This window comes from Lissotriton helveticus, chromosome 1_1, assembly GCF_964261635.1.
Source record: "Lissotriton helveticus chromosome 1_1, aLisHel1.1, whole genome shotgun sequence".
Taxonomy (NCBI): Eukaryota; Metazoa; Chordata; class Amphibia; order Caudata; family Salamandridae; genus Lissotriton; species Lissotriton helveticus.
In genome coordinates this window covers 54,950,668-54,963,025 of record NC_136057.1, presented here as the reverse complement: position 1 = coordinate 54,963,025, position 12,358 = coordinate 54,950,668, and the positions used below count along the sequence as shown (strand labels likewise).

The window sequence follows — 12,358 nt, the reverse complement described above, 5'->3', positions numbered from 1 at the left end:
AAGAAATTCTCTGAAGGGATTCAGTCCGTACGAATTATTGTTTGGAACTAGGATGTTAGTCTTAGACCTCGACAGTCAGACTTCAGTGGTGAAGGAAAAAAGCTTTGATATCAAAGATCGTTTGGCTATTTTACAGGACTTAAACGAAACAAGAAAAGACCTGAGCAACATAAAGTTGAAACAACAGCCAACAACCACTGAAGAACCACCACCTGTCCCAGCAAGACCTGTCTGGATTCCAAAAGTCGGGGATCTAGTCAGAGAAAAGATCGCGGTAAAGAAGGAATTTGGGCCTTCTTACAGAAAAGCAGTTCCTGTCTTGTCTATCAACGGGACAAGATCAGTTGTACTACCGCCGCTTGCTGGTAAAAAGGAGAACCGAGTTGTATCCATCGACCTGGTAAAACCACAATCATGTGGCCGATAACAAATAGTAGGCCAAGTGGACTCCCCATAAGTAGCAGAACACCAAGGTTTGCTACCAATACAGAGGTCCTAACTAAGAGGCTAATCACATTCGAAACGCCTACAGAAGAACAACAAGGACTATGCAACAATGCAATGAAACTTAAACCTCTGAAAACCCAAATAAATACATTTAGCAGAGACACACCAACCTACAATGAAGTAACAAACGAATATGCAAGAAACAGTAATCCTGAAGCAATTGGAACAATTGACAGAACTGCATCCGGCTACTTCATAAACTTCGATGATTCCTCAGAAGACCTCACTGAATCAAAAACACAGCCATCAACAAAAACCTTTAAAGATAAAGCTAAAGAACTTTTGAAACAACTGAAAGAAACATATCTGATTTCTCCATGGATTGAATTTTGGGTGGGTTTTGGTGCATTTATCCTCATACTTTGGCTCATCATGGTACTAACTTTGGGACGCTTCATTGAGGGAAAATATGCTAAAATGGACACAGCAAGTCAGAAAATCAACTTGATCCTCAAGCCACACACATCTTCACACGTCGAGAAAAGAGAACTTTCTTCAGTCAACTTCACAGCCAATCCTATACCGGGTGGGGTAGCATGGGACAACACTGACTACGAAATTTATGGTCCGGTTGAAATCCTGAAATATCCACACCAAATCAAGATCTCATTGAGTGACTTTGTAAAACCAAGCTCATTTGCTGATGATTGGGACTTCGAAAGCATTAATAACATGATGTCTGACTTAGTGATGTCTGCTAAATTTACCAAACATGATTATTTGCAGGGTTCGACAAATTATGATAGTATGTACTGTTATAACCACTATGGTAACCATTTTCTACATAAATCTGCACAACCTAGAAATGTTTTAAATTATAATCAATGGGAACATTGTGCAACCCCTCCAAAAGGAAGCTCAAGAACCGTTTATGACAAATATTCATACTTTTCAGGTTTTAACACAAGTAATGCTGAAACATTTTATTTTAAATTGTCAAATAAGACAGGGACAAAGACCATGATAACAAACACGAAATTGATATATTCAGACTCATTCTTTGAACAAATGAATACTTTTGGTTTTGATTATTGGGACAAAAATGTTGAATTAAAAAGTGTTTGGGGTACAAAAGAATGGCAAGTACAAGGTATAGAATCATTGTTTAGAGCCTGCATGATCCCAGAACAAATTATATTTTTAAATGACACTGTTCAACAAACTACCTGTCTTGGCCTAGCCAAAATCAAAGACTTAAATAAACCGTCTATTCCAAAGCCAACAATGAACAGCAATAGCTCTACAGATGAAGAGATAGACGAAAACTATGTATTAAACCAAAACAGAACACATCCTGATTGGAAACAGTGGTTGATCTGGCCCACAGATACTAATAACTGTCAAGACAGATTCCTGAACAAAACACAGGGGTTCAAATTGACCAGGCCAGACCCTAGATATTCCCAAAGACAACACCCAGGGATAATAACCACCTACAGTGTGGGCAAATTATGCCTTCAATGGCTACAAACTTCCACACTGGCAGAAATTAAGCAACACCTAACTTTAATTACTGATGGTGCTGACTTGCGTGATTTCATTATGGGACCACGCAAACAGCGTCAAAAGCGTTTCATAGCAGCCTCTGTATATGCAGCATACAACGAGGCCTGGAAGGTGACTCAAATTGAAACAGCAGAAAGTATACGGGAAATTGACCGTATTAATTTGGAAAAATCACTTTCTGTAGTGGACAATGGGTTAATGACTCTGTCCTCCAGAATTTTTTCTTTGGACAGCATTGTGTCTTCAGCAATCGACATATTATCGCAAGACTTACTGTTGTTACAACACGGTCAGTCTCAATTGCGTTCTATTGTACAGCTTGGCTGGACGTTACAAAATCTGCGTTCAGGCTATGTGCCTTGGCGTTTAATCAACACAACGTCACTATTCAATATCTTTAACCTTACTGATAAACAAATCAGTATGGCACAAAAGGGTGCTGATTATACAATCCTGAGCATTGAGAAACTCGAGAGATTACCAGTGACAATGTCAGAACGACCTGTCAGTGAATGGATAATACATGGGATAATTAATATTCCAATTTCAACCTTCAGGTTTCAATACTGCCAAAAATATATACAGGCTGGCATGTACGAAAAGCTGGGAAAGGGGTACATTAAAACAACATGGATCTTGCCCTATTCACATGCATGTGTCAGTAATAAAGGACAGAAAGTGTTTCTTAGTGGCAATAATTGTGCGATGTCACTAAGCGGTACACTTCTGTGTAATGGAATTAGTTTGCATGGAGCCTGTGAAGGGAATTCATATAACCTTTCATGTCACCAGCAAGGCGCACCTGCAGCAGAGATAGAACCATTCTTTCAAAGACTCTATAATGGGAGTTACATTCTAATTGTAGATCGCAGATGTTGTAGTCTTATGCCCGGGACTCCTTATCTCATAACTACGACTGCGAAGGTCAAGTGCTGTGGACGCTCATTGTTCCCCAGCTCCTTTCCAGACAAGGAGGCAAGGGCATGGCCCAACTTGAAAATTACTTCTATTCGAATAGATACTTTAAGCAGAATGAAAACAGTGCTTCTTCAGACGCCAACCAGACTCACGTCATCAAAAGAAACGTATGATCTCCTAGTCGCAAGGACGACTGCAGAGATTCACTCATTGTTATCAACTAATTCCCCCATACATTTCTCAGAAATCCTGAATGAAATCTTAAATATTTCTGATACCAGTGGAGTCTCAAAAGTATTTAAGACAGTATTTTCGATGGCATTAACACCATTCAAAGACATCCTGGGTATTTTTCCAGATTTCGTCCATTCGATTTTTGGCGAACTTCCCCTCATTTTGGGACTAATTGCAGGAATCCTATTCTTGGTCCTAATATTTCGTTATGGCAAACCGTGTCACAGACAAAACACCTGCGACAAGGGAAGAAACAATCCGAGCCATTGGATACCGGGACCGGATATCAAAAATCCTGGGACTATCCCGGCTTAGAGACCTGAACATGACTTGGTTTCTATCATTTCGACCAATGTGGCATCGATGTGTTTTACCTGTATTAAGGTGCTTGCTATGCGGAGAAGAATGCGTGTTAGACACCTGTCTGACGCTACAATCGGATGCGCCAATGGATGCAGAAACATTGTTGAGTCCAATAAAGGCTCATGCTTTGTGCTGCCCTCAACGGCTACCAATCCTGATGACGGCATTCGTGGAAACTTCACCACTACGATTGAGGGGTAGTGAAGTTCAAGATGAAAGCAGCATCGATCAGGTACGACCTTCTGTCAGCAATACTAATAAAAACGTCAATGGAGACAATCATGCGCACGAATGCATGGTTACACCTTTTTCCGAGTTAGTGGAACTCTCCCAGGAAGCTGTTGACAGCTTTTTCGACAGTCTAAATGATATGATGTTCTCACCAGAGCAGAAATAGAGACTTTTGAGCAAGCTAGCACACGGCGTTCCCAACACCCTGAATTTGGCCTTCAACTTTAATAATAAAGTCACATGAACAATTTTCCTTCCAGTTCACGGACAGCAATTTTTTTCAGCAGCCCAAAAATATTTTTACAATTTTTCGGGACACTTATCTTCTGCTTAAAGTAAGAACTATTCTTAGAGAACTAAACATTTCTATTTTTAGATACTTTATAGACATTAGCTGCCCGCTGGTATGTTCATAATTATTTTATTCTGTGATGGAATGGTCTCGAACCTTTTTCCTGTATTAAGAGCCATTTCATGTGTAAATTCTCATATACAAATTAGTGATAATGTATAGATATGCGTGATTACTTTAGCATTATTCTACAGCTTGAGTGCATATAATACATGTGACTGCCTTTTTCCGTATATTAGATAATTTCAAAATGCATTTATGTATTTTGGGGTGGTAAGGTATACACAATACTCTACAGTATGTTTTACTATGCCTAGATTCGTAAATATGTCCATAGTTAGCGTGGAGTGGGTGTGATGTATTCCTATAGGTTCTGTATCGATCCCCCTATTCCTGACCCTATTCTGGTTAACAAGTTAACTAGCAGCCATCCCATGATGCAGAAAACCCCCATGATGCAGTAACCGTTATCTGATTAAGTCACACTACGGCACAGGAACGTGTTATCTGATTAGGTCATAACGCTTGCCATCTAATTAGACAAGCGATATTCCTCCAGCCCCTGATAAGGTATACGGAGTTCTCAAAACAAATCAAACCTATGACAACCTGGGAAAAACCCTGCGGCCATTGTTTTGATTTCATCGAGAACTTCAGCAAAAGAATGTGCTAACGACCAGCTCGTATGACATCCTTATTGACGTATCTATGTCCCTCCTTACGTCAATCTCGGCACCTTACAGGTATAAATATTACCGATATTGCCCTATGCAAACACACGCGGTGGGGACGAGATCGGAGCAGCCAGACTTGCCGAAGCCCAGAGCAGAGCAGACCCCGCTGGCGCAGCCCCGCCTTCCTGACGCGCTGAGAACGAGACGCTGCTTTCTCCTGCCGAGAAATCCAGCTCCGGCGTTTCCGGGTAGCCCTCGCAGGCAGCCTGGAATATCGAGACGAGAGATACCATCCCTCATTCATCCTAGATTCCAGGTACAGAACTGAATAACCCCTCGCAGAGAATTCTTTAGTCAGTCACTTGGCAAAACAAACTTAACTTAAACTGTAACTTTCTATTCCCGCCCACGTATTAGGCTTAGGTCAGGTACACTGGGGTAGGCGTAGTTAGAAACACCAGTTGAGTACGATTAGTCAAATGTATATGTGTATGTATCTATTTTATTCATTTTAAACCATCATATGGCTTAGAAACCATATCAATGTTTTTACAGTATTATTTTATACTTCTGCTTTTAATGTATGCACTTTACTTAACCATAAGTATTGCAATAATATCGATCCATTTCTCTTGTATGAGAAAAGAGACTGATCAATAAATACCATCTTTTATTGAACACGCCCGTCTCTTCCTTTTCTCTACAATCTGGTGAAACTAAGAATGCACGTACTGACTGAGTAAAATAAGTTGTCTTTTGTTTTCACACGACTCTAGAGATACACTCTTGATTAGGGGAGAGCAAAGTTGTCATGTTCTATGGTTGTCAGAAACTAAATCCCTTCTTGTCTATCCAGAGAGGTTCAACTCCTCCTTGCCTATTCGAGAAAGTTTCTAGTGAACTCTGAGCTAGCTGGCAAACCCAAAACTTTAAGTCTAATATCGACAGTAGAAGACCTAGTTAACGTCTGGTCTAGGCCTATACTATTGAAGGTATTATTCCAATGCGCAGAGCCTATTGGGATAATAGGAACTACACTACACTTCCCTCCGTCTCCCTCTCCCTCTCCCTCTATCTGTCCCCCTCCCTCCGTCTCCCTCTCCTTCTATCTGTCTCCCTCCCTCCATCTCCATATCCCTCTCCCTCTATCTGTCTCCCTCCCTGCGTCTCCCTCTCCCTCTATCTGTCTCCCTCCCTCCGTCTCCCTCTCCTTCTATTTGTCTCCCTCCCTTCGTCTCCCTCTCCCTCAATCTGTCTCCCTCCCTCCGTCTCCCTCTCCCTCTATCTGTCTCCCACCCTCTATCGCCCTCCTCCCTCTGTGTCTCCCTCCATCTGTCTGTCTCCCTCCCTCCCTCTGTCTCCCTACCTCTGTCTCTCTCCCTCTGTCACCCTCCCTCTGTCTCCCACCCTCTGTCTCCCACCCTCTGTCTCCCACCCTCTGTCTCCCACCCTCTGTCTCCCACCCTCTGTCACCCTCACTCTGTCACCCTCACTCTGTCTCCCCCCTCTCTCTGTATCGGTCCGTCTGTCTCCGTACGTCTGTCTTCCTCCGTCTGTCTCCCTCGGTCTCCCTTTCTCTGTCTCCCTCTCCCTTCCTCTGTCTCCCTCCTCCCTCTGTCTGTCTCCCTCTATCTGTATCCCTCTGTATGTGTTCCTCTGTCTGTCTCCCTCCCTCTGTCTGTCTCCCTCCATCTGTCTCCTTCCTCCCTCCCTCCGTCTCCCTCTCTCTGTCTCTCTCCTCCCTCTGTCTGCTCCCTCTGTCCGCCTCCCTCCCTACCTCTGACTCCATCTCCTTCCCTCCCTCTCCCTCTGTCACCCTCCCTCTCCCTCTGTCTCCCTCCCTCTGTCTCCCTCCTCCCTCTGTCTCCCTCCTCCCTTTGTCTGTCTCCCTCTCTGTCTCCCTCCCTCTGTCTCTCTCTTCCTATGTCTGTCTCCCTCCCTCTCTGTCTCCCTTCCTCTGTCTGTCACCCGCTGTCTTCCTCCCCCTGTCTTCCTCCCTCTCCCTTTCTCTGTCTCCCTCCTCCCTCTGTCTGTCTCACACCCTCTGTCTCCCTCCCTCTGTCTGTCTGTCTCCCTCCATCTGTCTCCTTCCTCCCTCTGTCTACCTCCTCCCTCTGTCTGCCTCCCTCTCTCTCTGTCTCTTTCCTCCCTCTGTCTGCCTCACTCCCTCCCGCTGTCTCCATCTCCCTCCCTCTCCCTCCTTCTCCCTCCCTCTGTCACCCTCCCCCTCCCTCTATCTTCCTCCCTCTGTCTCCCTCCTCCTTCTGTCTCCCTCTTCCCTTTGTCTGTCTCCCTCTGTCTGTCTCCCTCCCCCTGTCTCTCTCCCTCTGTCTGTCTTCCTCCCTCTCTGTCTCCCTTCCTCTGTCTGTCACCCTCTGTCTTCCTCCCCCTGTCTCCCTCCCTCTCCCTTTCTCTGTCTCCCTTTCTCTGTCTCACTCTCTCTGTCTCCCTCTCCCTCAACCTCCTTCCCTCTCCCTTCCTCTCTTTCCCTCCCTCCCTTTCCCTCTGTCTCCCTCCCTTTCCCTCCCTCCCTCTCCCTGTCTTCCTCTGTCTCCCTCCCTTTCCCTCCCTCTCCCTCAGTCTCCCTCCATTTCCCTCCCTCCCTCTCCCTCTGTCTGCCTCTATCTCCCTCCGTTTCCCTCCCTTCCTCTGTCCCCCTCCCTCTACCTCCCTCTGTCATCTTACCCTGCCTGTGTGTGCAGGGGCTGAGACAGCTTCCCGGGCACACAGACACATCTGCACCCGAGCACTTCACAGGTCTTTAAAATACCATTTGTATGTTAATGAGGCTTTTGTATTTCACCTCTTCTTAGCGCCCCTGCATCTCCACTCTGACTATCACTGGAATGCCGGGCCCCCACAGAGCAGCAGAGTCTCTCAGAGTCGCGCGCAGTGTTTGCAGACACTCTGTAAATGTTTTTTTTAAAAACATGGGTATGAGGTCTGCAAGATCAGCGGGCTGCCACGGAAGTCTTGCCGGGCAATTGGCAGCCCGGGGGCCGTACTATGAGTGCCCGAGGTATAGAATCTATTGCTGCTTTTAATTCATCCATTGTAAATGGCGCACCTAAGCTATCTTTCTCTTCAGGGGATACCGGATCAAAAATGTGCCCCTTTAAATAATCCTCAATGTATTGATCCCTATCTTGAATATCCTCAGTATATAATCTTTGATAAAAATATTTAAAGGCAGTAAGGATGGCTTTAGGCTCTCTTACCATACCTACGCTAGGGTCTTTAATTTCACTGATCCGAGTTTGTACTATTTTCTCCCTAGTACGTACAGCAAGTAGGTGACCCACCCTCTCACTATTCTCCTAAACCCTGCTCCACCATGCCATATACTTCCCAGTCGATTTCTTGATAGATATCTTAGTAATGGCAGATCTAGCAATAATAATCTTTAATTGGGCTGTCTCCGATCCTCCCCCTTCAGACAATACGTTAATTAATTTGGCTTCTGCCGTACCTAATTCCTCATATAGAGTTTGTGAAAAGATGTTATCCTTCCTTTGTTCCTCCCAGCCGTACTTAGAAGTTTCTCCTCTGAACTTTGCTTTTAATGTATCCCATACTATGCTTATATTGGTACTTCCTAAATTCTCTCCAATGAACCTAGGAATCCACTCCTCAAAGTGCTGTATGTTCTCTTCTTCACTTAATAGAGCCCTATTAAATGTCCATCGTGTCTGTGAGGATTCTAGCTTGATATTTATATCTATCCCCAATGGATTGTGATCAGACATAACTTTGGGATATTTACTTTACTACCACTTTCTAACATGCTTTCATCTTTTGTGCTGCTCAGGGTTCGGAGGCCAGAATTGCGAGATCAACGTTGATGACTGTCCAGGCCATAAGTGTAGGAACGGAGGGACTTGTGTGGACGGGGTGAACACCTACAGCTGCCGGTGTGCTCCGGAGTGGACTGGTGAGAAGAAATTCAAAGGAAGAGGAGTCCTTGTTGGTTAGCCCCTGCCCCCTCCTCTTTACCCACAGCACCAGCACATGCTCTCCAGGAACTGCTGATGACTTGTCCCGGTTCTGAAAGCCTTGCCCCTCCACCCATCATGGTGGAAGCATTGGAGCTTGCTTTTTCATGCTATCCACCCCTTCCCATCGTGCTGTGAAGGAGTAGGGTGATATGAAATGGATACACTGTCCAAGAACCTGCAGTGAAGCTGATTTGAGAAGAAGCTTCCCATTCAGGGGGCTGCCACATGAGATAGATGGTCCCCCAAGTGAGAACTGTGTGCCAGACTGGCACAGCATAATGGCGTCCGTTTCATAGAAAGGGAGGGTGTTTCTATGTCTTATTCAGGACCTTAAGAATGAGGACACCTCAGTAATATTGAGACTTTTAGGGAGGTCTGGTCCCTCATCTTACTGTGAAGTGCCTTGAAGCCCTGCTTCCCTTTCACTACCGTGCAAGGCGTAACAAGTGTTCCAAGTCCTGAATTCTACAGGAACGCTGTGCCACCTCTTCATTTAATGGGTGAACCCACAGGTTGTAGGTTGTAATGAGATGATGGTTAGTTATATATTTGACTTTAACCTTCTCTTTCCTTCATTCTAATAACTATTAGGTCAGTTCTGCAAAAAAGATGTGGACGAATGCTGGCTGCAGCCCAATCTGTGCCACAACGGTGGAACCTGTTTCAATACTCGCGGTGGCCACGCCTGCGTCTGTGTGAATGGCTGGACTGGCAAGAGCTGCAGTGAGAACATTGATGACTGTGCGTCTGCCACTTGTTTCAATGGGGCCACCTGCCATGACAGAGTGGCTTCTTTCTACTGCGAGTGTCCAATGGGGAAGACTGGTGAGTAAAGTCTCTGGGAGACTCTGGGAGCTAAGTTACTCATAGAAAAATGTCTCTTTTCTTATTTCACTCTCCTAGCAGGTGGAATTGTGGCCGGCCTCTAGAGCTATGATGGATTGTATACTACTTCAGTTATGAGCTTTTATTTTTTCAATCTTCCAGGTCTGCTTTGCCACCTGGACGATCAATGCGTCAGTAACCCATGCCACAAAAATGAAATGTGTGACACCAACCCAGTGAACGGCCGTGTCATCTGCTCCTGCCCTCCTGGCCTCACTGGCGGTGCTTGTGACCAGGATGTTGACGAGTGCTCCATAGGTAAGTTAAGGTGGTCACCCCGGAGCAGCTCTCCCTGGGCTGGCTCCGGATTATGCTGTGCAAAAAAGGTAATTCTAATGCAAAGTATGCATTTGTGTTGATCTTCATACTGCTAGCTAAAGTATTCATGGCATTTAGTTGGCAAGTGAAACCCATAGTGTAGGGACAGCTTCAGTTCTTGCCATGGCTCTTGAAGCAGACAGTTATGGGAATTGATCTGCTTGTTTTACAGGCTTTGAGTTGTCTCCGGCCCTGGCCTTGCTGACTCCAAAGAGCAGAAGGACCATCCTCACCCATCCATGCATGCCTTACTACCAGAGTCTTACTAACTTTATGTAGCAGCGTCCATCAGTGAGAAGAATGCTCATGAGTTTGAAGGTAGAGGTGTATTCATTCTGGAAGGTTGGTTGCTCAGTTATGGTCTGGTATACCGTTAGCTGGTCAGTCTCTCATTAGAGCAGTGCAGGTTTGTTGGACGCTCTTGCACCTGTGGTGTCCACAGTACTGTATTTTATCTGCTTTGGAGTGGCGAAGTTGTAGGATTGAAACCCCGTCCAGTGCAAGAGCGCTGCTCGCCTCTAGAGACATCCTCCAGGAGAGCAGACGTACACCAGTAACATCGGCTGTGTTTGGGTTTCCAGAATTGTGTCCTTCATAGTGTTGAGCCAGAGAACGGCTGAGGAGTGGCGCAGATTGGGAAGACGCCAACATATCTTGTGTGGGTTTTAAACAGCTTCATAGTGTGTGCAGGTTGATTTGAAGAGTTATGAACTCGATTCCTGAAGGTAATCCTTCATCTGTAAATTGTATAGAGAATCGTAGGCGCCAGATCTGCAACACAATCATTCATTCATTGATTGGACTCCTTTGCCAACTTACCCACAGAAATTGAGCAGTGTCTGTTGCTTCGTGCCAGATAAGATCTTGATGTACCAGGTCCCCATCCCTTGTGAGTCTCATCATATGTGGGTCAGAGACTGCTAGCTAATCAGTTAAAGGCCCTCCAGAATGACTCTGCCATGTCCAGGTGAGTGCTCAGAGATTAGTTTAAGAGGCCAGATGGTCATTCCCTGGAGGGTGCCATTGTTTTGGTTGTAGTGATGAAAGAAGTTGCTGCCTCCTTCATCAGGTCGTCTTTTCTCCTTGTTTTTAGGTATCAACCCCTGTGAGCACTTTGGAAAGTGTGTAAACACACAGGGCTCCTTCCAGTGCCAATGTGGAAAGGGGTACACGGGTCCCCGCTGTGAGACCGACATTAACGAGTGCCTGTCCATGCCATGCCAGAATAACGCCAGCTGTGTGGACCGCATTGGAGAGTTCACCTGCATCTGCATGTCAGGTAGGATATAGTGTCTGCTAGGGAGCGCCAGTGTCTCAAGACTCAGCAGACAACGCTGCTCATCTCTATGACATTCTGTAGATTGCAAGCACGCTCGACTGCATTGGAGACCTCGCCTGCATCTGCATGTCAGGAAGGATATAGTGTCTGCTAGGGAGCGCCAGTACCCTGGGGTCTCAGTAGACAACGATGCTCATCTACTACGACGCTCTGTAGATTGTAAGCTAAGCAGTATCATTGTAAATTACTGCTAATTTTTAGTTTGTTTCTGGTTTATCGCCATCGTATAGGGACAGTGATTGCATTTCTGCGTACTGGATCTCATGTGCATACTATGCTTACATGAATCTGGGATGGGGGGACACATTGTGTGTAATTGCTCTGATGTATATGTCTGAGTAGTTAAAAAATGGGCATGGGTTCTGGCCCCAGGCCTCGAACGGCTGCTTGCCTTTGGCGCGCCGGTGGCGTGCCCGCTCTGCGTGTCGGCTGTGCGTCCATTCAGGCATGCGCGTTATTTAGTGTCCTCCCGCCTCCATACTAGACCGCTAACTGCAGCCCAGACCGGGAGACCAGAAGTGCTTCACTTCCTTTCCCTGCCCTCCGTTCAATCGGCACTCAAACGCACGACGGACCAGTGCGGAAAATAAAACTCAGACCAGATGATCAGTGCGTTATCACATCACTCATGACATCATCCACGTTACAATCTGATGCACATACTGAGTGATGTCATCAGTGATGTCATTTGAGATGTCATCAGTGATATCACTGACCATGTCATGAGTGATGTAATATGTGACATCATCAGCAGTGCATTGCGGGCGCGCGAGTTATAGTTAGCTCAACTAACTATAGCAGGCGAATTTCTCTGATTTTATATGAGTCTAATGTGCAACTAACTATAACGTCACAGAAACCTATTTTTTTTAGTGAATTTCTAAGGTTTTTTAAATGCTAATTCCTAACTATAACGTGCCTGAAACCTATGGTTTTTTTCAGTGAACGCGTTTCGAGCTGAAAAGCTCTTGTTCACTGGCATAAACCGGTCGACATTGGGATGCTGATATATATATAACATTTTTTAATTTGCAAT

General features: G+C 45.4%; 1 protein-coding gene across 1 annotated transcript in view; it reads left to right on the top strand.

Annotated features, from left to right (window-relative positions):
• LOC144758201 (uncharacterized) overlaps positions 1-12,358 on the top strand; it is a 122,315-nt gene that overhangs the window by 68,470 nt on the left and 41,487 nt on the right. The window contains exons 14-17 of the mRNA XM_078646416.1: positions 8,594-8,716; positions 9,372-9,605; positions 9,768-9,923; positions 11,077-11,262. Of these exons, the coding sequence (XP_078502542.1) occupies positions 8,594-8,716; positions 9,372-9,605; positions 9,768-9,923; positions 11,077-11,262 (699 nt within the window). The remainder of the gene's footprint in view (positions 1-8,593; positions 8,717-9,371; positions 9,606-9,767; positions 9,924-11,076; positions 11,263-12,358) is intronic.